Source organism: Acomys minous (assembly GCF_964271855.1).
Source record: "Acomys minous genome assembly, chromosome: 10".
Taxonomy (NCBI): Eukaryota; Metazoa; Chordata; class Mammalia; order Rodentia; family Muridae; genus Acomys; species Acomys minous.
In genome coordinates this window covers 111,988,294-112,013,930 of record NC_140491.1, presented here as the reverse complement: position 1 = coordinate 112,013,930, position 25,637 = coordinate 111,988,294, and the positions used below count along the sequence as shown (strand labels likewise).

Sequence of the window (25,637 nt, the reverse complement as noted above, 5' to 3'; positions counted from 1 at the left end):
CCAGCTGGTGTATCCCCAAAGCAACCCTGCATACTCCTTCCAACTAGTGGAATCTTCCAACTAGTGGAAGTTACTTAGTTTCCAAACAGAATCTTCCAACTAGTGGAAACAGCAAGAATTCAAACTCACACGTGCCCAGGTGTCCTCTGAAAGTGATGCTGGCTAGTGAAGCAGAGTGCTGCCTGCTGCTCTAGAGGCAGCTCGTGTCAGAGGCTGAAGGGGAAACAGTAAGGATGCTGACCACCAGACCTCTTGACTCCGAAGAGCACCTCCCAGCAGAGTTCACATTGAACGTCACAACCGAGTTCAGCCAACAGTTGTTCCAGTGATTCTACAGTAACACTGTTTTATTTTTGAGGTTTGCATGCTTGTCTTCAACCTTAAAGTGTAGTTTGTATATTAAGGCAGTAGACTATAAGATAAAAAAGACAGAGAGAAAACACAGAAGACCCCACACATGTAGTAAACAGGCACTTGCAGCGTATTCAGTGCTACTAATAACTGCACGGAGAGGCTTTATTTTCTAGTTGGCCAGAGTATTTACACAGCAGTAGGTTGTGTACCTTGCAAAGGTTATTGGAAAATACGGTTACAGCTGATTATTAGATGTTGTGGATAGAAACGAGTGTCTCACAGGACTGTTTTAGAGCACATGCCACTACCCATAGCGTTTTCATCGTACTAGAAGGGTCCAGTGGACGTTTTTCTAAGGAAATAAACAGAATTAGGGAAAATGCTGTATTTGGGTGCCGGGTACTTTTCATCATCTAATCACGTACTGATGCCACAACAGAGCCTTGAATGTAGATGCAGTGGCTACATGAAGTGGTCCATCTTAGGGTGAGAGGGCGGCTGGGCCGGTTGATTGATTGGACAGTTGGAGAGAGGAAGGCAAAGAGGTGGCCTGCTTAAAATCAGGTTTGTAAACTCACTGGAAATTATAGTAGTTGCCACATGGAAATTACTACAGTATTGTAATTTAGTGTTAAATGAAAACCACAGCATAGAAATCACCTGGAACTGGAGAGGTGGGTGAAACAAACACGTCTAGGACTATACAAGAGGAAGGTGCTTTGAAAATTAACAGAAGGGAGTGCACACGATTTCCTTATGTTGTATGTTTATATAATTATATAAATGAATGCATAACCATTTAAAACTCAGTATGTGTCAACCCCACATTAGCAGCAGTGCACGGCCACGGCAGACAGGCTCCTCTTCACTGTTGTGAGGCCGTCCCAGCAAGCTACGGTGGCTCCTGCAGTCACTTCGCGAGAACTGTCCTACTTTTAGGTTTAGGTCACCATACATCTAGTCTCGGATTCCCTGTTGCAACTTAGTGACAGGTGAAGCTTGATGCTGTTCCCACCTTGCTTTGTTAGGGTTCCTTAACAGTGTGAGCGTGCAGAGGAGTTAGCAGAACCTCCTGCGGGAGTCTGACCCTTGCTCTGTTCCCCCAGGCCCTGATGAAGGCTGGAATGGAAGCCGTGTCACTTGGCAATGTGGCTTCTACTACAGTTCACCCAAGGGCTGGTCTGAGCTGTTAATATCTGATGGAGTACAACTTTGAGCATCTTCGAGTTCAGTGACTCATGATGGAGCATGAGCTTTTGATGGTAGAATGAGTCGTATCTGCTCCAGATGGTTCTTGCCTCCTTACACCTGCCTCTGCTGGGTCCTGCCATCTTGGCAAATTATAGTGTCCCCCCTCTACCCCCCACCCTCCCACCCCCCACCCCCCCAATATTCATTTGAGCGTAGCTTGTGGGACTTTTTTTTTTAAAGAATTCTGAATGTTTAGTTTATCCTAGGAAGATACTTAGAGATTGTTAGAGTAATCTTATTCTGCATTCTGCTACTAAAGTGAGAGAGTGGTATTTTAACGTTGTTACCTCCCTCTGTGTTTATCACTTTGGTAGGTGCATCCCACTGAATCAGAACATGGACCTTTTGGTCCTAGGCTTTCACTAATACATTGTTACCTCGGACAAGTTGTTTAGTTTCTGAAACTCAGTTTTCTGAAGTGTTAGATAAAAACCTTTGGCCAGTGTCGTTTCTGATGTCCTTCCCAACTCCAAATCCTGCAGTTCTGGATCTCTTATTATAAGTAAAATTGTAACCTTCTTTAATAGAAGCATTTGGTGTTGGTTCTGGCACCCCCAGCCTGGCAGATGGTCAGATAGCTGAAAGCCAAGTGCTAGCTACAGCGTTCATCCTTCCAAATTCAGTTTTTTTTGGAAGTGATGTTACAGTGTAAATACGTGATCCCAAATGAGACATGTACTCCCGGTGGCATGCAGTAGGATTTAAATAATTTCAGTTATAACCATTTGAGGAATTCAGGGAAGGGGAGCGGATGAGGATGAAAATGTGCAAAGCTTTTGGTTGTTTTCATCTTACCTTCTCATTTGTAGGTCGTGAACTGGCTTGAAGGGCCCGGGTCTGAGCAGCTGAGAGCACAGTGGGGCATCGGCGACTCTATCAGGGCGTCCCAGGCCCTGCAGCAGAAGCACGAGGAGATCGAGAGCCAGCACAGTGTGAGGAGCCTTCCCTCTGCACGTCACAGTGTAGCCTCTCAGGGTGGGGCCGGGGGCTGGGTGCTGGGTGGCTCCTTGTGTTGGTATAGGGACAGAGTGCTTATGCTGAGTACAGAGCCGCTGGTAGTTTGGGCTTGATTCCCATACAGTTCCATTACTGTGTTACAGAAGGCAGTTTGGATGGTGTTGATATTGACAGTGTCAGGGAAAAGGTGACCTAAAAGTGGAGAGCCTTTATTAGTGGTTCCCAAGATGGAAACTTTCTGCTTTAATTGTTTCAACAGGTGTTATACCTATAGAATATGGGTTTTATTGTGACATTTTCATACGTGTATAGCTAATACTTTGATCATATTGACTTCCCTCTCAGAACCCTCGGCTGCCCCCACCCCCTGCCCCAGAGAGAGGAGCTAAACACAGCTGTGGGTCTGAGGGCGTGGGACACAGAACATCTGCCCATTCTCTGTTGATTATGAAGGTGACAACTAGGAAATCAGATATACACTGGGCAATAAATTAATCCCTAATCTGGTTTCAGTAACAGTGACTCATAAGAATTTAAAATGGAAAACTTGGTGGGCAGAGGAGTCAATGTTTGGCTTGTGCTGTGGGGTGGCAGCCTGACCTCAATGTCAGCATCACATCTGGCTGTGAGAAGGGCCTTCAGTCCCCTTGAGCCATGTTACTTACGTTGGTTTTAAGTGAACTGAATATAAAATTGGAAAAAATGAACATGAATCTATTTTTATCTCCTTAAAATATCTTCAAAAACTGGTCAGTAATAATAATGTTGAGCTCACATGAAACTTAAAAATCAAATCCCATAATTGAAGTATATATAAATTTATAAATATACATATGTAAAAATTTCTAAATATATAAAATCTAATGCGTTTCACAGTTTCCAACATGGATCTCTCTTTTATGGTTAAATGGAATTGTAAGTGGATAACTTATAAGCCCTATTCCTGGGGTTATAATCTTTTTAATTCTCTTACTCTTTTAAAACGATGTAATGCTATTAAGTTGGGCTTTGTTGTTGTTGTTTTGGTTCCGTTTTATTTTTGATAGGAATTTGGTTTGTTAGAACTGTGTGGATTATTCCAGAGTACATTATTATAGGACAACTGGATTCCATAATTTGTTCCCTTATTTAGCTCTTAAAAAGAGTATATGTCATAGAGTGTTCTAGACTTCATCAGAGAGCAATTAGTTATGTTAGACTTTTAGTGAGAGCTTGTGACCTAGGGATCCTGAGATGAGTTTTTATGTTTTATTATTTTAAAACGAAACACTTGTAGGTAGAAACTGATTGTACACATACCACATATGAGTTCACATTGGATTAAAAAGTACATTACATACTTCATGGAGTATGGAAAATGTTCAGATTACATAATGCTTGTGCACCGTCTTTACAAGGTCATTAAGTTACATTAAAGACTCAACATGCTTATGGGGTCTGCGTGCTTCACTGTACTTTTGAGTGCTGAATGCACGCAGAACTTTTTCGTTGCTAAGGTCCACCAGTTAGATTCTTCAGACGCCACCACAGTGTTCCCTAGATGCAGACACGGTTGACAGACTGTACATGTGTTAACGGCATCAGAGTGGATCTCTGTGCCCACAGAGGTGGTCTTTCTATTTCTTTCTTAGAGAAATCACTCAATTTAATGAATGAACTTTCTCTTAAGTTCTTGCATCGTTAGTACCTGGGGACTTGCATAGCTGAATTGACACCTCCATTCCTGATCCTCACAGACAGCGCATGTGGAGAACCTAGAGCCCTGTCACATCCAGCCAATGGACAGCGCATCCTCCACAGCTGTGGGGAGCCTGTGCCTTGGACATGAACTCTGGTGCTCCCAATTTGATCACCTCCCCTTGGCAGGGAGACTGTGTGGGCACACAGAGGAAGGCGATGCAGGAGGCTCTCCCCCCCCCCCCCCCAGTCAGAGTTCTAGGGGAGAGAAATAGGCCAGAAGAGGGAGGGAGGGAGGGTGGCAACGTGAAGAAAAAAGTGAGGGAGTAACAGTCAGGATGTAATATGAATAAATTATAGTAAATAAATAGATACAATTTTTAAAAGACCCGGGGTGGGGAAGGGGAGAGAAGCACTGATGGCCCGTCGTGGATTCACTTAAGCCGTGTGTGCTCTTGGGGATTTGCTGTGTAACTGGGAGATGTGGGAAGAGCACATGGGAGTCTGGGTGAAATGGAGCCAGCCACAGGTTGATAACTGCTGAAGCTCGGTGGGTGTGGCGGCTCCTTGTGTTCTGTTGGGCTTGCTTTAGATTTGAAATTCCCCCTTGTAAGGTTTAAAAAGGTTATTGTGCTGTTTTAACCAATAGGTGGCGCTACACTGCTGCCTTGTGAATAGGTTGGTTGTTGACAAAGGTGCTAACTTAACTGTATTTAAGGTTCTAATGTTTAGTATTTTACTCAAAACTTTCTTAGCTGGGTCTGGTATACCATCCAGAGCTGTCTCAAAGCCAGCCAGCCAGCCAACCAACCAACAACCAAAAGCCCAATAACAAAATTAAAACACTGTTTGTTCTTTGCAAATAAGACCCAACTGTTAGAAGTATTTATTGCTGTTTTTCTGGCCTTGTGTAGTAATGACAAAATTCTAATACTGATAGCAGACAAAGAATTTGGAAAATTTTTAATATACAATTTCTATTAAATTACAGTGTCAAGCATTAAATTTCAAATTTCACATAAAAGCATAATGGAGAATTAAAACTAAAAACTCACATGAGTTTGGCTATTTAGGATTAATATAAAAAAATAAGCCGCCTACCAACATGTGGTTCTTTGCAAGGGATTATGGGTTAAAAATGCATTCAGCTTTTTAATGCAACAGAAAATAGCAAGAAGCCTGGTAGTGGTTATAGAATCTGATAATAAATTTTAAAAGGTTTAAATTGAAACTGGGTATGGTGTTTCACACCTGTAATATTAGTAAGGCAGGAGAATTACAAATTGGAAGAAAGCCCTTCTCTCAAAACATTCAAAATACATGAAAAAGAATTTTAGTTCAGTGAAAGTCTTACTTTTCCAATTTGGTAGAGGCAAGTGTGGTAGAAAACTGGTGCTGACAGTGTGGAATATAGTCTCGGAAGCCTTTTTGATCATTCTGTCCTAATCCTAGCCACAGAGGCCACGTATTCCTGGTGTGTGCCACCTTATAGGAACCAGCAGCACGGGGTTGCTTAAAAGGAATCAAGACACGTTTCATCTTGATACACACTGGGGCAATCGCCTTGGTAACCTGACCCGCAGTGTTCCTTCCATCTGCATCAGGATGATTGTCCCTGGTAAAGCTGCTATAGATGCTCATCATCCCACCTGTGCACAGCCCCCACACGCACTGGCGCCAGAGACCTGGCCTTCAAGCTCATTGGCTCCTTAGTGGTCTTAATCCAAGCCCCATACAACAGCTGTGCAAGCTGGGTGGGCCAGAGTGAATCAAAGGCAGCTTGCTTGCCTGAGCTCAAGTGTACTCCACATCTCCCTTTTTTTTTTAAGGGAGAAACACTCTAATTAATTTTCAGCACACACTATAGACAAGCTGGTTCCTCTTTGACCCCCATCCTAGACTCACTGATATGTCTTTGGGATAACCTCAGTTATGTAAATCAGTAAAATCCGTATCTCTAATCAAAGTATTGATTGGGGGGGTCATACCAGTCTTTGTGTTACATTTACATCCCTGGCAAGGTTACAGAAACCTCTATACCCTGGGGCCCCAGGGAGGAGTGTAGACTGTTAGTATGTAGCAGGCCAAGTGAAGCTTGAAGTTCTCAGGGAGAAATTGTATCTAGAATGCAATTCTAGGATTCTAGCCTGTTTCTTTGCTTAAAATCATTGCAACTTCTTTTTCAGGAACTGGACACATTTCCTCAGAATACTAGCTAAGTTTCTAGTGCTATTATTAATCAGGCAGTGAAAACACTCTCTATCTGAGAGCATGACAGTAATGTTCTCCATGATATTTTTCACATTAAAACAGCCACTCACCATGTACCCTGGCACACACCTGTAATCCAAGCACTCTGGGGAGGCAGAGGCAGGTGGATCTCTGTGGGTTCCAGGCCAGCCTGGTCTATAAAGCCAGTCCAGGACAGCCAAGGCTACACAAAGAAGCCCTGTCTCAAAAAACAAAACAAAACAAAACAAACAGCCAACCTGGAGCTAGCGAGAAGGTTCCTTCTGCCAGGCCTGATGACCTGAGTTCTCTCCTCTGTAGGTACCCACATGGCAGAAGGAGAAAGCCTTCTTCCAAAAGTTGTCTTCTGACATCCCCCGCCAAGTGCTGCACGTTAGCACCCATGCATTGCCCAACACGCACACAAAACACATACAATATAAAATAAGATGTTGACAGATACTCTCTATCAGTCATTATAATAATTTTGTAATTTTAAAGGCATCTTCAAACTAATTATGTTTCTAAAATAACCAATAACATGGTAAGACAATTTTACCACAACCATTGACTTGATAGTGACTTGACTTTTCTGATGAGGTAAGTACGTAGGTCTTTGCTGTATGGGTTCTCGTATGTATTAGTACTGAGTTCTTAGTTATGTTAACCAAAAATATGTCCAGACATTGACGGAATCGTCCCATTTCCTACTTAATTCACTATCAAGCCTGCACTGTCCATCACAGTTCATGAATGTATTCAGTGTGTGCTAATGGAGCACGTTGTTCTGGCTTCTTGAGTTCTAGCAGAACTCTACCCTACAGAATTCATAATCAAGTCAGGAGAGGTGGGGCGTAGAGAGCAGTCGGAGTGTGGCGTTGAGGAAAGTTCTCTCTAAGGAAATGACACTCAGTCCCCAATCCTTGAAATGTGAAGGAGTAATTAATTCAAGCACAGGACACTTGAGATAGAAAGCTCGGTGCTGGACGCATGCTGCCGCAGCGGCACAGTAGAGGTGACTGTTGGTGCTGCCAGAGCAGCAAGCACATAGAAGCCGCAGCGTTGAGGAGAGTTTGCAGCAGGAGTGTGTGCTGACTTCCAACCTGTGGAAGGGAACTAACATTGCTTTCAATGGTGTGTGGAAGCTTTGGAGCACTTTTTTGAGCCTAGCCCTGTGGACTGCAGAGTTAGAGACAATAGAAGTGAAAGACTAAGAATGTTAACGGAGGCAGCAGGCATCTGAAGAGATGTTAAGTTCACACAGTGGAGCCAGCAGTACCTACTGGTGGAGGACTAAAGCTTTGGGAATGTTCTAGTGAACGATTGTTTTCTAGTGACATGATTGGTTTCAGAAGAATGGAAGTACAAAGTTAGAACTTTCTTAGGAGAAATTTTGTTAGGGGAAATTCAAAAGAGAATAGAAAAGAAGAAAATGAGTGTTGAGAACTCCTGTGTGTGTATGTGCGTGCGCGTGCGTGCGTGTGTGCGTGCGTGCGTGCCTGTGTGTGTATGTGTGTGCATGCGTGCGTGCGTGTGTGTGCGTGCGTGCGTGCATGTGTGTGTGTGTGTATGTGCGTGCGTGCGCGCGCATTTGTGTATGGGTTTATATGTGTCCATGTTCACATGTATGTACACATATGCATATACGTGTGATTTAACTTAAAGCCTATTAAAATATAGACATCCTAAAATTTGCTTTTACATATATTTCAGCTGACTTACATGCTGACAAAAGTAATGAGTTGAAACACTGGTGGGTGATACAGATGACATCACTGCAGAGGCGAAGCTGTGTGCCTGGGGCAGTGGATCGGCTGCATGAGTGGCTAAGCTACATCTGCAGACACTGGCTCCTCTGTGAGGCAGGGTGGAGGGCTCCAGAGGTCAGAGGTTTTCTTAGGTGAGGGGATGAGAAGCTTCCGGTTTCTTCCCTGTGAAGTAAGAAGGAGAAGGTCTTAGGAACTGAGCGGGAGGTGAGTGTGTGTGACGGTTGTCAAACCTGAAGGGAGATCATGAAAGGGGAAGCGAGGCTCTAGGAAAGAAGTAGGGAGGCCAGTGAGCGACATGCAAAGTGAAAGTGGAAAGGAGGGTGTGTGTGTGTGTGTGTGATGTATGTGTATATGTGTGTGTGCCTGCATGTGTGTGTGTGTGTGTATGTATGTGTGTGTGCGCGCCTGTGTGTATCTGTGTGTGTATATGTGTGTGCCTGTGTGTGTGTGCTCACATGTGCTGTGTGATGGGGAGCACAGGGTCAGTGCTAGGCATGTGTGGGAAAAGAGGGGAGAAAAATAATAAAAAGGATTCGTTTTTTTGAAAATGATATTGGAGAATACAACCTAATACTGTGTATGTCACGTTTTTTAAATAATAAAAAATTGAGGCCTTTGATATGATCAAAGCACAAAGTGGGGTAGATATATATACATGCGTGCATGCCTAGGAATGTCACAGCTCTGAAACCCTTTATACATACAATATTCAATAGTAATTGTAAGTTGGTTTAAGCTTAGGAAAAGGCCACATATTTGGCTGCAAGTCACAAGGCTTTAAAAGAGATCCAGAGATATAAAGAGTGAGAAGACAGTAATTCTAATCTGAGAATGGAGAAGAGTTGACTACAGAGACGCAGCAGCAGTGCCAAGGCCCTAGTGTTAGTGACAACCTTAAAAGGTCTATGTACTTCCTGCCGTTCATCACCCAACAGTGGTGCAGGAAGCAAGTGCTGGAATTGTATCTTTATGTAACATAAACATTGAGCGAGTTGACTGTGATGTCGCTCACAGTCATAATCTGTGGAGCTTCGTTGTATTATGCATTCTGCTGCTGCTGCCATTGTATAGAACGGGACTGTAGTACCTTAGCCATGTGAGCTGGTGCAGTCGCAGTAGACAGGGAAACCATGTTCTAGCTTGGGGTCAGTAGTCTCCAGCAGGCAGCACGGCATGGCTCTAAGCGGAGGGAGAAATAACCTTCTACATGGGTAGAAGAAAGAACAAGAGGCGGACAGGTCCCGGACAGTAACCCTGGCCATCGATTGGCGGGCCATGGAGTTACAGGTGTGAGCCTGCTAAGGAGACAGTTGGGGTCAGAGCTTGGCGATCAGATCAATCTCAGATTCATGTAATTGGGGTTTGGGGAGCAGTGTAGTCGTAGGCAATCGGTGTTTATGGTCTCTCAGGTCAGCGAGGTGAAGTGAGGATCATATAGTCGGGAAGGAGAATCTGGGAATCGAGAGGTCGAGCTCAGGAGCTGGTGCTGGTAGATGTGTGTACGGTGGAAATGTTGCTGAAAGAAAGCCGAGCCGCTGCCACACCCCTCTGTGGACGTGGGGACGTGGTAGGGTGAAATTCAAATTCAGCAGCCTGCACTGAGAAGGTGGTGAAGTTTGGGGGCGCAGACAAGAAAGAGTCCTGTGATAGTAACGAGGAACAGGCCTACGTTTGAACTCACCCAGCGCTTAGGGGCGGTTGGTGATGAGGACTGTGGGAGAACCTCGGGGGCCCTGAGTTTCCTGAGTTAAATGGGCTTCCCTTCGAGCAGGGGAGAAGGGGCCATTTCGAAGGCAAAGGAGAGGGTGGTTTTGCTGGCTTCAGGGATCACAGTGGAAGGGTCTGATGACAGGGGACTTACCGTCTATTTGAATAATTCTGCCTTACAAAAATTTGTTTCTCTTCTTAAGAAATGATAAACAGTGCTCCAGGCGCTAATCTCGCCTTCTTCACTTTGCTTTGTAATGTCCCTGTTACAGGAGTGGTTTGCAGTGTACGTGGAGCTTAACCAGCAGATTGCAGCACTCTTAAACGCTGGGGACGAGGAAGACCTTGTGGAGTTGAAGTCTCTGCAGCAACAGCTTAGCGACGTTTGCTACCGACAGGCCAGTCAGCTAGAGTTCAGGCAGAATCTCCTGCAGGCAGCTTTGGAATTCCATGGTGTGGCCCAAGATGTGAGTCCCTGCTCCAGTTGCTTTCTCCAAACGCTCCACACAATCTATACACAACTTGTGTGGTTTTGCATGCCCCATGATGACTTTTCTGGGACAGTAATTTGCTGGTGGAGATAATGAAATGAAATTCTTTAATTAAAAGTTAGATTGTTATTCTGCATGCAATTGAACCTGCCATCTAACTAGAGCATGCCAAGCTAGTTGTTCACTCTGATGGTTTCTCAGTACACGTGTTTTGAAACATAGACAGAAACAGAACCACCGGTATCTTCTTGCACTCTGCTGACCTTCCCGGTGCCTGCATCTGTACGCCCCATCTCCTAGATAACGTGCATTCTGATTGCTCGTCTTATCTTTTAACTGCATAGTCTTTCCAAGTGGATTTGTGATGACCTCGTTAGATAAAACTCGTTAATCATTGAAGATTCGAGATGCCGGTTACTTCAGGGTTGTCTCTTTGTCCCTCTGCTTTAGTTGTCTCAGCAGTTGGATGGCTTATTAGGGATGTTGTGCGTAGACGTAGCACCGGCTGATGGAGCATCGATTCAGCAAACTTTAAAACTGCTTGAAGAGAAGCTGAAAAGTGTTGGTAAGCAGATCTTAAAAATGCTGAAACCGAAAAAGTTCTTTAAAATATATTACCATGATTAGTTAATTTATATACTAATTAATATTTGTAGGGAACATAAAAAATATAATATTGAAAGGTTTTATTCCCTTTAAGGGTTATAATTTAGGCTAAAACACTTAATTTTTATTGTGGTTGGTCAGTCCTGCCATCACTGGCCTTTCACCTTGCTGTCACTCAGTGGTCTAAAGGTGCTATGTCTTGCATATTCCAGGGACAGTTATTTGTAATGCATGCAGAAACTGTAATTAGCTGTGAGTGTCCCACGGCAAACCCTGCATGCCTCGAACTGTGTTTTATGTGATGATTTTGTTGCTGTTGCTCTATTCTAAACCAAGAGAAAAAAAAATAGTTGGTTTGATTCTGTGCATTGTATCTCCACACTAGGAATAATGTCCATGGGAAGTGTGGTCCAGTGTCACTAGCCCAGCTCTGTCACTTGACATCAAGACCCTTCCGGTGTGTTTGCAGTAGCAGGCACACCTGAGAGGGAGCATTTTATAAAAGGGATGAACGGGGAAGATGCAGAACATAGTTTGTAGAAAGCGATGACACATGATTGAACCAAATTAATTCATCATGAAAACAACTTCAGGGAATTAATTTAAAAGGCACTTTTGTATTGACATTTACTTGCTTACAGCCTTTGTTAATGGATGATATGCATAATGCTATTTAATAATTCATATGCTAAGCATGCTCTTAAAGTATCAGAACTTTTCTTGTTTGTTTTGTTTTGTTTTTCGAGACAGGGTTTCTCTGTGTACTTGGCCATCCTGGACTCACTTTGTAGACCAGGCTGGCCTCGAACTCACAGCGATCCGCCTGCTCAGTGGCAGAACTTTTCTTGAGCCACACTTTCCTCAAAAGAGAACTCCTGTGCGCACCTAACATGGAGTCTCCCGTTGCATGTGATCCACGGCAGCCCTCCTCACAGTGCTCACCCTTTTACTTTGACTATATATTATGAGTGGTTTTTGAAATCTTGCAAAACTTTATACCTTTTAAAACAAATTATGTGCACAGTTGCCCTAAAAATTGGAGCACAAAAGCAAAAGGGAAAAAAAATAGACAATCATACCTGGTGAAATGGGAAATCTTACACTTTTTGGTTTTAAAGGTAGTTATCTATGCAGAATTGTGTTTTGAAGATTCCCCTTTAGGAGAATGTGGCAACAGGAAGAGTTTCCCTCTGAGCCCCGTTTAAAAGTTCTGTCGCCTGATCTAGTCAAAGGTCTGCATCCCGGCATGCCGGCGTCTAAGCGTCTGCATTTGGTACCCATGTCTAGTGTTGAGGGGGAAACACCCTTATTAAGAGAGTCAACCCAGTGTTGTTTGTTTTAGATGTGGGATTGCAAGGCTTACGAGAAAAAGGCCAAGGTCTCCTGGATCAGATCTCCAATCAGGCTTCCTGGGCCTATGGAAAGGATGTAACTATTGAAAATAAAGAGAACGTGGACCACATACAAGGAGTGATGGAAGACATGCAGCTCAGGAAACAAAGGCAAAGTCTCAAAGCCAATGTCCGATTTACCAGATAATGTGATGCTAAGCTAGAAGTTACATGCTCTATGTTTCGCATATGGACTCAAATCTCTTACCTGTTTTGATACACATGCGCGCGCGCGCGCGCATGCACGCACACACGCGCACACACACACAGTAGGTTTGGGGTGAATGTGATCATTATTATATATAATTGTTCTGACACTAATGCCAGTTCACCAGCGGAAGAGTCCCCTCTTTCCTTTTACTGGTTGTAAAGGTTTTAGTTACACTCAATGTTCCTATCTGCTTTAAGAAGACTTCATCCATCTTTCTTTCTTTCTTTCTTTCTTTCTTTCTTTCTTTTGTGAGAAGTGCTTTTCTGTTTCCTGTTTGTTTAGAGTTCTGTTAACTCTTACCTAGTTGTTTCTTCATCACTTCTTCCTATGTCACATGTCCATTGCTTTGTTGGTTGTAGCATTGGACAGTGGACCAACATTGGTTTTATTTCTCTTGCTAGACCAACAGGCACTAACTTAAGGCTTCTGAGCAGTGACTCTCAAGCTGTGGTGTCATGACCTCTTTGAACGTCACATGTCAGATATCCTGCATATCAGATATCTCCAGTATGACTCATAATAGTAGCAAAATTACAGTTATGAAGTAGCAACAAAATAATTTTTCAGTTGAGGCCACGACAACATGAGGAACTGTATTAAAGGTTGGCAGCATTGAGGAGGCTGAGGGCCACTGTTCTAGGTGCTCCGTCTACAATAGCGACCTGGAAGTGTCAGAAAGTTAAAGATTAGAGTTATAGAGGCAAGAAAAGGCGCACACATGTAATCCAGCATGGGTTTATGGAATATGCACACTTGCAGACTTAAGTCATGCAAAGAGTTTCACGGATATTTCCGTTCGGCATCATGAAGAGTCACAGGGCAGGGCTCCCTTTTGCACCTTACTGTGGCGTGTGATGGCTCTGGCAGCTTCTGGGGTGAGTCTGCTTATGTGTCCCGGCTTCTCACTCACCTGTCTTGTCACTCTAGCAGTGGTTGTCCCCCGGCCAGGTTCTGGTTCCTCCTGTGGCTGCTTAGTTCTCTCCAATATGAAGACTAGCAGGTGATGGTACACATAGAGGCATCCTGGACTGCGGCTTGCTCTCAGCCCGCTGTCCTGTGCTGTCACCGCGCCTCCTCACAGCTCAGTCATTCGCAGGTCTAACCTGTGTCCCTTACTTCCTGAAGTTTATTTTCTGTCCCTCTTTGTTCTCCTTTCTGCCCTCACAATTCGTGTCTATATTTTGTTCTAATGTTATGAGTAACTTCTAATTCCTACATGTAATAAATGCTCAATCTCGGAAAAATCCATGGAATATTTTAGACTCGACCCTCTTGACTCTAAGGAGCAATGGATACAGCAATGGTACTCTCTCTCTCTTTGAAAGTCAGTGACACTCTCTTGGCTCCGTCCCTCCTGTTTTCTCTTTCTGTTCCTAACATTGTGAGTTCCAGGGCTTGTGGGGCTCATTCTCCTGAGTGCTTTCTCTAGTCTGCCCTGCACCCTCAGGGCTTGCTGGTTACCCAGAGCTCCAGGCTCAGGTTGCCTCCAGAGGGTCTCTGGTTGGATGTCCCCTCAGGCCTACTCTGTCTAGATCAGAGTCATTGCTCCCCAATCTCTGCTGTTTCTTAGTCTCCTGGTCAAGTTGCTGTCAGCTACCAGATTGAGAATGTATTTGTAAGTCCTTAATCCTCCTGCTCTCTTCCTCCCAATCAGATGCCCAGGACTTGCTCTTCTCTGCCTTGCATCTTGCTGCTCATCCGCCTGTTGGAGACAAGAGTAATCCACTCAGGCACAAAGAGCAGATGAAGCCCTTGACTCTTGTTTCTGTTGTTAGAATATCTAGGCCTTGTCACACCTTTGTGTTTGTCTCCCCACCGCTTTGTGTTTCCGACTGCCACTGTTACTCCGCCCTATCCTAACATTCCAAGCATGCTTAAAGCTACGTAAAGGTGTATTTGCATCCTTGAAAAGGAAACAGGCATCTAGACAGCTCTTGGGAGCGGAATCTGGACAACATTACTAGACACGGTGGGAAAGTCCTCACTTCGCGTTATAAAAAAGACAGCCAGATACCAGAGCTGAAGTAAGATGGAGCATCTCAATTTATTTTTTCTTTTTTAAAAAATTTTTTTTATTTGAGTAATTTATTCAGATAACATCTCATTTGTTATCCCCTCACTTGTATCTTCCCGTTCCCCCTCCCTCCCTCCTTCTGTATTTCTTAAAGCAACTTCTTCCACTGCCGGAGATCTCAAGGAGCCTCCTTAGTCATCTGGAAGCAATTCTTCATGTAATCGCTGAACTTGGCTTCCACTTTGGGAAGAGAACCCTCCTTTTCTAAAGTTGGTTGCGTTGTTGCCTTAATGTCTTCTACAGAACTAGGTCCTTTGGACTGCCCCCCCCCCCCCCCCCGTTCTTTTGTTTGTTTGTTTTAGATTCTTGACCTTTTGGTCTTGGTGTTGATATTTTTAAGTTTTTTTTCCATTCTTTTTTGTATTTTATACTTTATTTATTTTTGCATTTTTTTTCATTTTTGGCTGGAGGATCTCATACAGGGCGGCTTCTTCAGTTTCCTATCGTCATCATCTTCCTCCAACTCGGCTTTTTTCCTGTGGAACCTTGCTATCACCCCCAGGGGCCAATTCATGTCCAGACAGGCGTAGGAGTTTCACATCCGCTTCATCTCCATCTGGTTCTACACTACCGGGTGCTGTTCACTAACAGGCACAGGGTCTAGACTACTCATGACCCTGAAGGCCACAGGCCGTGTCATTCAACCGCCCCAGCTGGTGGTTGCACAGGTCTTTTTACAGTTGCCTCTGTGACTTTTAATTGGACTGCCTTGTAAGGCACCAGTTCTGCCCCAACTGTGGATCATCCATCTTTCGCCTCAGTGTCTGAACTGACTGTTCTTGACAACCGGTGCTCATTTTCACTGTTATCCATCTTAAAGGTTCTCCATCAGCCTGTAGCTCACAGCCAGGCAGCTGTGCGGCCTCAGGGCTCGCCTGCCAGTATTCATCGTGCCTTCTGCAGGGTGGAGCCACGGACCTGCAGTGAGAGGGAGGCTGGTTGCAGATGGCTGACATGGACTGCTGTCCACAGACGGATAAATGTGCAGGGGGGGATTGCACCGGGTCCGTCTTCTGAGATGGAGCTGTGTCCTCAGGGAGGCTGCCTTCACTCTCCAGTCACAGTGTCTGTAGCTTCCACAGTATTGCTCTTACGTTGTTTCTCAGATATGCTGTGGGTTTCGTGCACCCAGGAATTCTTCTTTTCCTCTTGCTTTCTGTCCAGTGGATGCTTAGGCTAGGCAAGTGAGTCCCTTGCTCCTCTCCACCCCACAGAGCGTTTACATGGGTCTGTAACAAATGTTATCGATACGCCTATCTACAGGTCATTTCCCATGAACGTTTTCTGGTTTGTCTCTTGTGTGCTTAGATGGCATGCAATCTAAATTTAATCTAAACTGTATTATTTTCCCAATGACACAAGATATGTATGCACTTATATGTCTTGGTCATCTTTATAATTAAGGTGTCTTACATATTTGGTATTACGTTTTAGAACCAATGGCCATTGTTTTCCTTCTGTCACTTACAGACTTACCTTAACGAGCTACATCTGGCTGAGACTGAGAAATAGTTATTTTAAAAGTAGCTTGTTGGTAGCTAGTTCTGGGTTATCATTAGACTTTCTTCAGGAGCTCCGACTCCGGCTGCGGTACTCGTTTCTGCTGGGTGGGGCTTTACAGGAGAGCCCTTCCTGCTTCTCACACACGGAACTGTGTGGGAATGAAGGAAGTGGGTCAGGTCTCAGTTACACCGAGACACTGTTTGAGTTCACTGTGTATATTATCCGTGCAGACCAAGACAGTTGCTCACTCAAAAGATCTGTGGGTTGTTTTTTTTTTCTTAAAGAGTATAGATAAAAAATTTAATTAAGAAATTAATATTATTTCAGATAATATTATTTGACAAAATATATTAATTAAATTTCAAAAAAAACCATCATCTTCTAAACTTTTATATTTTTATCTTTGAAGCTTGTTTAATAAAGTTGGCAATGGAGGTTTCTTTGGGTTTTGGTGGGTCGCTGCATTCATGCTTTGCTTCAATATTTTGCAGAATCCATGCTATCCTCAAGAGGGTTTGTCATTCAGTACCGTGCCAGGTATTTTGAGGTCTTGATGTAACATAGATAATAGATTAGCTATTCATAAACTTCTGACAAGTCAGTACAAAATAATAGTTGCAATATCCATAGCATAGGACTAAGTACTTTAGTGTTCTGTTAAACATGCGTGTCAGAGAATCACTGGAACCAGAGTAGTAAGCTGAGTTTGTGTTTGGTCCATCAGATGTGAGGACATGGTAGACGTGCGGAGGCTGAAGATGCTTCAGATGGTGCAGTTGTTTAAATGTGAAGAGGATGCTTCCCAGGTAAGGCCCGGTCAACCGCATAGGAAGTTAGCTTAGAGCAAGTTCATTATAAGTTAACTCAGAAGGTTAAATTCACATAACTGTGAACAGAGTGAACTCCTATGGTGCTAAGAAAGTCAGTTTGTTATGTCAGGCTCTCATTTCTCCTGTAGAGAATAAAGCTTGGTATTCTAACTAGTTTACTGATTTCATTTGATGCCCCCACACCCACCCCAGTGAAATTCTATGTTGGTTTAGAGATTGGGAACATTTATTAATTCTTTTTGTCAGCTCAGTTATTCATTTTATCCTGGAGTGAAGGGTAGTGAAGCCCCACAAAAGAGTTCTCAGTGCTATGTAAGCTGTAATGAGATCCCAGCAGGACTTTATACTGGGACCCATGGCCTTCTGTCATGTGATGCTGGTTTTACATTGAGCACATCTCTTCAGGAGGTCCAGCCTCGACATCTGAGACAGGAGTTTGAGGAGGAATGGAGACCGTTAGTTCATAGACCGTGGCATTGAATGAATGCTAAAACCAAGGTTAGGATTCAAGAACTAACTAGTCAAAAGGAGTAATTTTTGTGTAGGAAATGAATTCTGAGTCCAGTTTTATTCTGCATTTCCATGTAGGCGGTGGAGTGGCTCAGTGAACTTCTGGATGCCCTGCTGAAGACCCACATCAGGCTGGGCGACGATGCTCAGGAAACGAAGGTTTTACTGGAAAAGCATAGAAAATTTGTCGACGTTGCACAGGTACAGACAGAACTTGTCTTCTTTTCTACTTGCAGTGTGTGAACAGCTTTCTGCAAGGTCCTAGTGTGGCTTAACCTCCCAGGCCTAAGAAGGTCAGTTCTGTTAAACAGAGCTAAGGATGCACCAGCTGGGGCACTGAGCCTGACCCACATAGACTCAGGAGGGCTTGGCTCCTGAGTGGAGGGTCTCTGTGCTCCCTGCACGTCGTATGACATTCTGAGCCCTTGTGTAGACCGTCTAACCGTTCACAGAGTGAATGTGAGGCATTCGTTAATAACAGCAAATTAGAAGCAGCAGTTCTCGTAGCTCACTAGAATTAGCACAGGATTGTTTTGGGTTCGACAGGTTGTTTGTGTGTTTTCCCTAACACAGAGTTCACACAGTTATATTTTACTTTCCTAAATGTGATATAAAGTATGTAGCTAACTTCACTGCCTCCTTTTGGTAATCAGAGAGCTGACATCCTTTGGCCAGTAGAATTTAGCTGACTGAGACGGCGAGCACAGACCAGGGCTAGAAGTTTTAACAGCCGCAAACCTAGGACCTAACTAGATAAATTGCTGTATGTGTTAATTCCTGCAGATATCTGAACCACTGGATTGTGTAGTATTAATGTACTGTGGTGCCACAGCCTCTCCCTTCCCCTCCGTTTGAATTGCTTGTATTCTAAGTGGTGGTTATTTTCCTCCTTAGAGCACTTACGATTATGGCAGGCAGCTGCTGCAGGCCACGGTCGTGCTGTGCCAGTCTTTGCGCTGTACCTCCCGGTCCTCAGGGGACACACTTCCTCGTCTGAACAGAGTGTGGAAGCAGTTTACAGTAGCATCTGAAGAGAGAGTGCATAGGTTGGAAATGGCTATTGCCTTTCACTCAAATGCTGAAAAGGTAGGTGGGAGCTTTAAAAACTTATCCAGAAGAGGCTGTCAGATTCCCTTGGGACTGGAGTTATAGACAGTTGTGCATTGCCATGTGGATCGTAGGAATTGAGCCCAAGGCCTTTGGAAAAGTTGATGCATTCTTAACCATTGAACCCTCTCCAGGCCCGTTGTATTCCCTTAAAAAAAAGTTGCTAATGTTTAAAAATGTTAATTGGAATAATGTAATTACGTGATTAATCTGTGTTACTGTTCTTGTTTGTTCTGTTGCTAAGGTTTATTTGAATGTGTGTGTTGGGGGGGATGGAAGGAACCAGAGGGTTCAGGAGCCCCACAAGGGGACCGTTGAGTCTGGGATCTGGACCCAGGAGGTTCTGCACAAACGGCTATACCAATCAAGCACAAGGCCTGCAGTAAACCTAGACCCCCCCCCTATTCAGATCTAGCCAATGGGCAACTCATTCTCTACCTCATGTCTGCCTCTGATGTGAACTCTGGTGCCCCAATTCCCCTTGGTCGGGAGGTCCAGTAGGCACACAGAGGAAGGGGAAGCAGGTTACCCAGATGAGACCTGACAGGCTGTGGTTATTATGGTAGGGGAGGAGGTCCCCTTCTGTCAGAGGTCTAGGGGAGAGGAATAGGGTGGACGAAGGAGGGAGGGGAGAACGGGAAGATACAAGTGAGGGGATAACATCGGGATGCAATCTGAATAAATTATAATAATAAAAAAAATGAAAAAAAAAACCCTGAACAACAAAAAAGAATGTCTATACTAAGTCTGACCCCATGGTGCAGACCTTGGCCAGAGGATTCCAGAAGCACAGGAGTCCTGACTCCCCACGTCTCTCCTCGCCCGCCCAGTCCAGTCTAGCTCCAGGCTTCTGCTTCACTTTCTGTCATCTAGGCTCTTTCCCTGGGTCAGGAAAGGAGACTGTTCTGTGTTAAAAGTTACCTTGTGATTCCATAATTTAGCATAAAGACTGTCCAAGTAAACTAATGAAACGAAAAAAAAGTATTTTTCCATAGTTTCATGTCATTAGTTATAGAAGCTGGCACTAAGAATAGTAGTATTAATCTGGGCAAACTTCTGATAGAGCCAGTTTCCCCTCACAGTGGTGATGCCGCCGACATTCCCATTGAAAAAAAGGAAACTTACTAGGTAGTCAGTTTTGTGTTGCTCTCTCGCAGTGGGGGTTTGTGTGCAGGAGACCTTAAAGGTGCAGCAATACATGGAAAGCTAAGCTGTAGCCTCACCTCAGGATGGCAGATGTGACAGGGAACCCCAGGGCCAGAGACATTTCATGTGTGAAGCACACTGTTAGCAACGGTCATAGCTGGATCTCTCACCTGCTCACTGAGCTTTGCAGGCAGTGAGTACCTCTCGGCCCAGTCAGGACACAAGTTCAAGGGCAGGCTGAGCCATAGAGAGAGACAAACAACGGAAAAACGAAGGCCTAATGAAGATGAAAGAAAGTATAACAGACAGAGGATGCTTGGCTTGTTTATTGATGAATTATTTCAGTGGATGTTTTTATTATTACACACTATGCCACTCATCCAGAAAAGGTATAGACCTTAAATGTTGTGCCTCATCTCATGGCTCATCCTAGGCACATGGATGGGCATGCCTGTGCAGCTGCAGCCAGTGCAGGGCCTGAAGCCTGCTGCAGGTTGGGGCACAGTGCCTCGTCTGTGGCAGAAAGAGAATCATTCGTGTTTCTGATAACACTTTAGGAGACTGTTTTTAAATGTGAGGATTTTTTTTTAAACCAAGAACTCTTTAGAGGGTATATACAAATACAGTCAAGAGATTTTAAATAGAAAGTTGGTGCTTCTTTTCTTTTAACAACTTATTTATTTTATTTTATGCATATGGGTATTTTGTCTGCATGCAGATACAGTTACCACATGCCTGGTGCGATGGGTCCTTTGGGACTAGAACCACAGACAGCCGTGAGCTGCCATGTGGCTGCTGAGAACTGAAAATGGGTCCTCCGGAAGCAGCCAGTGCTCTTAACCACTGAGCATCTCTCCAGCCCTTCTTTACTTTTCTTTTCTCTTTTCCTTTTTCTCTTTGGTCTTTATCTTACTTATAACGGCCTATTTAATTGGGCAAACCTATGTAAAATATTTTGTCATCCTGCACTATTTCTCTTCTTGACTTTTAATTTATATTATATCAGTAAACATAAACTCAACTATAACTGTAAAAAAGATTATATAACATAATAACTGAGAGTATCTCAATTAAATCCTGTATTTAAAAAAAAGTATTTATGTGCATTAGTGTGAGGATGTCAGATCCCTTGGAACTGGAGTTACAAGACAGTTGTGAGCTGCCACGTGGGTGCTAGGAATTGAACCCTGGTCCTCTGGAAGAACAGTCAGTAGTGCTCTTAACTACTGAGCCATCTTTCCAGCCCCACATCTTGAATTTTTAAGTAAAAAACAAAAGAATAAAACATCTTCAAAGATGGAACTGCTTCCTGTTTGTGAATTATAACCAGTGAAATCAGAGGAAAGGAACAAGGCAGACCTTCACATCTCGTGTGTTTGCATACTCGGGGCTGGCTGTGGGGAACGAGGCCGACCTTCCCATCCGGTGTGTTTGCATACTTGGCGTTGGCTGTGGAGAATGAGGCAGACCTTCCCATCCGGTGTGTTTGCACACTTGGCGTTGGCTGTGGGGAATGAGGCAGACCTTCACATCTGGTGTGTTTGCACACTTGGGGTTGGTTGTGGCTTACAGTTTCCTTGAGTTTTGAAGTCTGTAAGCTCCTTAAGAACAGAGTTGGTCTCACATTCACACCCATTAAACGTTTAGTAAATGGTTGCCTTAGAAGCTAGACACTATTTATTTCTAAGCACAAGTTCCATTTCCTTTTCCACACAGTGCTCCGTTATTTTTTTTCCTAGAAATCACTGTAGGTTGTTTTTACTCTTGATTGTCTTATTGTTACTTGAGATACACTTCATTGGTGTTTGGGATTTGTTTACCAGTCGCTCGTAGCTCGAGCTCAGGCGTGTACAGTGATGCGCGTGAAGACACTAAGCATGGAGCAGACCGCTTCGGCTGGCAGAGTTTGCAAGGGCCTAACTTCTTTTCACATTCCTTCACTGGTGCTGCCCTTTCCTTTGCTACAGATTTTGCAAGACTGCCCGGAAGAGCCTGAAGCGATTAATGATGAGGAACAGTTTGAGGAGATCGAAGCCGTTGGGAAATCACTGTTGGACAGACTCACTGTTCCCGTGGTTTACCCCGATGGGTAGGGTGCATGTTCTTACCAATCTGTTCTTTGGAACACCAAGTGTCTTCATTTTGGCCCACATTCTCCTCTCCTACAGTGAACCAGTGTAAACGGAAAAGAAGTCCAAATCCAGCTGTTGGCAACAGTGACAGTTGGTGTTTGCTGGCATCAGATTTGTGCCTTGACACCTTGGAGGTGGAGGATCACAGATTAGTTTGGGGCATGGGCTTCAAGCCTGAGCTGTGGTAAGAGTGAGGTATGACACTGTGGGCCTCATTCAGAAAGGGGTGCTCCAGGGAAGGACTCATGAGATACGCCCGTCAGGCAGCTCTAACTCTTCCCCTTCGTGGCTCATCCCAGGTGGATCCAGACCACTCACGACTTAGACCTGAAGGGCCTGGGTCAGATGAAGACGAGGACCAGGCTTCACAGTTTCTAGGTGTTTGACTTAGGATGCAGTCTCAGGTCTATCCAGCTCCAGCCCCGTGCTCACGGGGCTCTAAGCCATCCTCATTTTTCGTATGGAAAGGCATCAGGCCCTGATCTGCATTGTTCCCTTTTTATCTCAAATGTGAAGTGACCTGATGGAAAAGTCAACAAGCCGGGAAAAGAATCCAGTTTCATCCTGGAGATCTAGACCTTGTCAGTCACTGAGAGGTAGAGCAGAGGAAGTTAGATTCAAACAAGAGAGAAGCCAAGGTAGAAGCCAAGAGGACAGCAGACAGGAGGAAGGTGCCCTCACTTCGCGGTCATGTGAGGGCGCAGAGGGCAGGCTGGAGCCTCCGGCCGCAGCTCTTTTCCTGCCTCCCAGCAGTGACTGCAGCTGTCTTGGTTCCTGTGCCTGGTGACAGGGAGGATAACTGTACTTTCTCAGGTCACAGCAGTGGGGGGCCTCCTGGAGCCAAATGCATAGAAAGAACTCAGATAGGAGGCACAAGGGCTTGTGTCATGAACTTCCATTTTGTTCCCTTGGAAGACCATCATTCATAGTGTGTACTGAGAAAATCTTTAGGAGCGCCTGCCTTTGAACTATCAAAAGGAGCGTAACATCATGACTTGCCTGCAGAACAATCCCCGCAGAGCTGGGCCACAGGGGCGAGTCACTGTGCTGACCCAGGTGAACGAGGTTGTACTCAAAGGCTATATTGCACTTTTGATAGCATTGGCTCATGCACCTGTTACAGTTAAATTGGATTTGTGCTAACCTGTGTGTTTTCTGTGTGTTCCGATTTTAGAACTGAACAATACTTTGGGAGTCCAAGTGACATGGCTTCTACTGCAGAACACATCAGAGACAGAATGAAACTGGTCAGTCTCAAAAGGCAGCAGCTGAGACATCCCGAAATGGTGGCCGCGGAGAGCTAATGTCCCCAGCTCCACAGAGCTGCAGGTCATATGCCCACACATCTTCGCTGTTGGCATACGGCAGGGTCAGCCACAGCTCATTAAGATGCATTTCACAGCAGCATAAGCCTCCTTTCTTCCCACAGCACGCCTCTCTAAATGCTAAGGCCTCTCAGCTACCGAGGCACAGTCATGTGACAGGCTTTGAGACTGTAGACTCCAGGTATCTTAGAAGGAGGGACTGCCCAGAGTCCCTGCTTTCACGCTGTACCTGACTTGTCAGTTTGTAGGTGGACAACGGATACTAAGCTTTGAATGGTGCTAATCGGAGTTTAGGAGTTCTCTATACAACATGGCTGCCCTTCCTTCCCAGGCGATGTAGGATAGTTAGACCATAGTTAGGCTGTTAGTGAATAGTGGTGTCCTCAAGACTTTACTTTGTAATTCTTCAAAATGGGTTATTTTTATTGTCTATATGAAGAAAAACCCTTCAGATCTTTGATATATCGTATTCATTGAAAGACATTTTCCTATTGTATTCATAATGTATTAAAACTTGTTTGTGCTTAATAAATGTCTTCTTTAAGCATCTTATTTAATTTGGTAGTTACATCCCAATTCTAAACACGAGTGCCTTATTAAAAGGGCATTCTTAGGACTGTGAGGACGAGCTAATCATTGCTTCTGATGGTTGCTGCATGTATTTTAGGCAGGAATTTCATACGTATGCATGTGTATATAATAAAAAATAAGCATGTTTATTGTGAAGAACAGTTTAGACGTTTAAGAACATAACAATAGAATACTATTTTTAACTTTTCTCTTGAAAAATGCTGTCAAAAATATTAATACTCTGAAGACACTTTGTCTTTGGGGAAGGAGGGCTAAAGATGAAGGTATGCATAATTGTTTCAGTGTAATCTTTTATATCACAGTAGTCACTCTGGAACTAAAGCAGAAACTGTTAATAATATTTAATATCTTATGATACTAGAGGCAAAATCACCCTGAAGACGTCTAGTCACAAAAACTGTACAGATCTGTAGAAATAAAATTTGTCATAAAATGGCAATGCTTTTATGTTTGAATTAAGTTATAAAATGTATATAATTTAACATTGTGTTAATTTTTATTTTAGAAGATTTTTTTAAAGGTGAAAAATAACTGGGCTTATCAGTACAAAATTATGCAAAGAATTGTCTGCTGGTTTATTTTTGCGATCTGTAGAGATGCTCATGTACCCATCTATGCTAAAGCCGGTTTCTCCAGCCTTCTTCTCTGCCAGCCGTGAAGAATCCCATGCTCCGTGTCCACCCATCCTCACCCCTACTCTGCAGCACCTTCCAGTCAGCTCTTACCCTCACGGTACAGGGAACTGTTCTTTTGAAAGTCAGCCAGAGTCTTCCAGTTACTGAATTGAATTTTTTTGCTCCTGGTCACATCACCTATTCCCTCCCTTTCTCTCCATTTCTAGCATCTCTCCTGAACAGTGTTCCAACCCTCAAAGATGCTATCTTCCGCCATGAGTGAGAGTAGTTTTGAACGCATGTAAAACAGGTCTGTTGCACGTGCGCACTGTACTGCTGCCCTCGGCTCTGGTTCATTAGGCATCACGTCGCTAATGTCTGCAGTACATGTCTGATCTGAAATGCATGGCTTTCAGCTGCCTCCGTGTCATTTCCACCGAAATGAAAGACATATAATACTTGCCTTTTCTTCTTGGAGTAGTTTTGATTAATGGTGCCAATTAATGTCCAGGGCAAAATTTAACTGCTCCCCCGTGTCTTACACTGCCACTGCCTCTGAGACCATCCAGAAGTTCTTTCTGTACTTGATAACCCTCCTTCGGGGCTTTCCGCCTGTGCATAGGAGCTCTCTGAGTCTTCAGTCTTCATGACGGTGCTAACCCTTTCCTGGTATGTCATGAGGTCCTTCTGGGGGCTGACTCCTGTCCCACGTGTCTTGTAGCTAAAACTTCCCTGGTGGGCAACATGTGTGGTCCTACACCTGCCTTCCATTGTAAGCATTAAGCAGTAGTCTGAGGTGTATTTAAACAGTAGTATTTACTGACTTATAAATCTGTTTCCATGGGATGTGTCTGATGTTTTAGATCCTTAGACATGTAATGTTTAGATGGGATTTTTTTCTTGTTTTTTATATTTAATATCTGTTTCTTTGACTGAGTTTCAGAGTGACTGGTGTTTTTATTATGACTTTGTAATTATACCATCAGCTCATGGATGCATAATTCCCAATGAGTTAATTTTCATATACTTCAAGCTCTCTCTCCTGCAAAAAAGTAAAGTAAGGCAAAATATGGAAATGCCGTGTATGATTTGAGTAGTTACAGGCAACCAGATACACAGACTGAGCATAGTCACCCCTCACTGGTGTATGTGGGCCCCTTTT

The 25,637-nt window shown here is 44.0% G+C and overlaps 1 protein-coding gene across 5 annotated transcripts in view; it reads left to right on the top strand.

Moving 5' to 3' along the window:
- SESTD1 (SEC14 and spectrin domain containing 1) overlaps window positions 1-24,346 on the top strand; it is a 91,447-nt gene extending 67,101 nt beyond the window's left edge. For all 5 annotated transcript variants that reach the window (XM_084798505.1, XM_084798507.1, XM_084798506.1 and 2 more), the window contains exons 10-18: window positions 2,415-2,537; window positions 10,217-10,411; window positions 10,886-11,000; window positions 12,384-12,543; window positions 16,945-17,026; window positions 17,639-17,761; window positions 18,455-18,646; window positions 21,781-21,902; window positions 23,120-24,346. In XM_084798505.1, the coding sequence (XP_084654631.1) occupies window positions 2,415-2,537; window positions 10,217-10,411; window positions 10,886-11,000; window positions 12,384-12,543; window positions 16,945-17,026; window positions 17,639-17,761; window positions 18,455-18,646; window positions 21,781-21,902; window positions 23,120-23,249 (1,242 nt within the window). In that variant the 3' untranslated portion in view covers window positions 23,250-24,346. The remainder of the gene's footprint in view (window positions 1-2,414; window positions 2,538-10,216; window positions 10,412-10,885; window positions 11,001-12,383; window positions 12,544-16,944; window positions 17,027-17,638; window positions 17,762-18,454; window positions 18,647-21,780; window positions 21,903-23,119) is intronic.
- The last annotated feature ends 1,291 nt before the right edge of the window (window positions 24,347-25,637 follow it).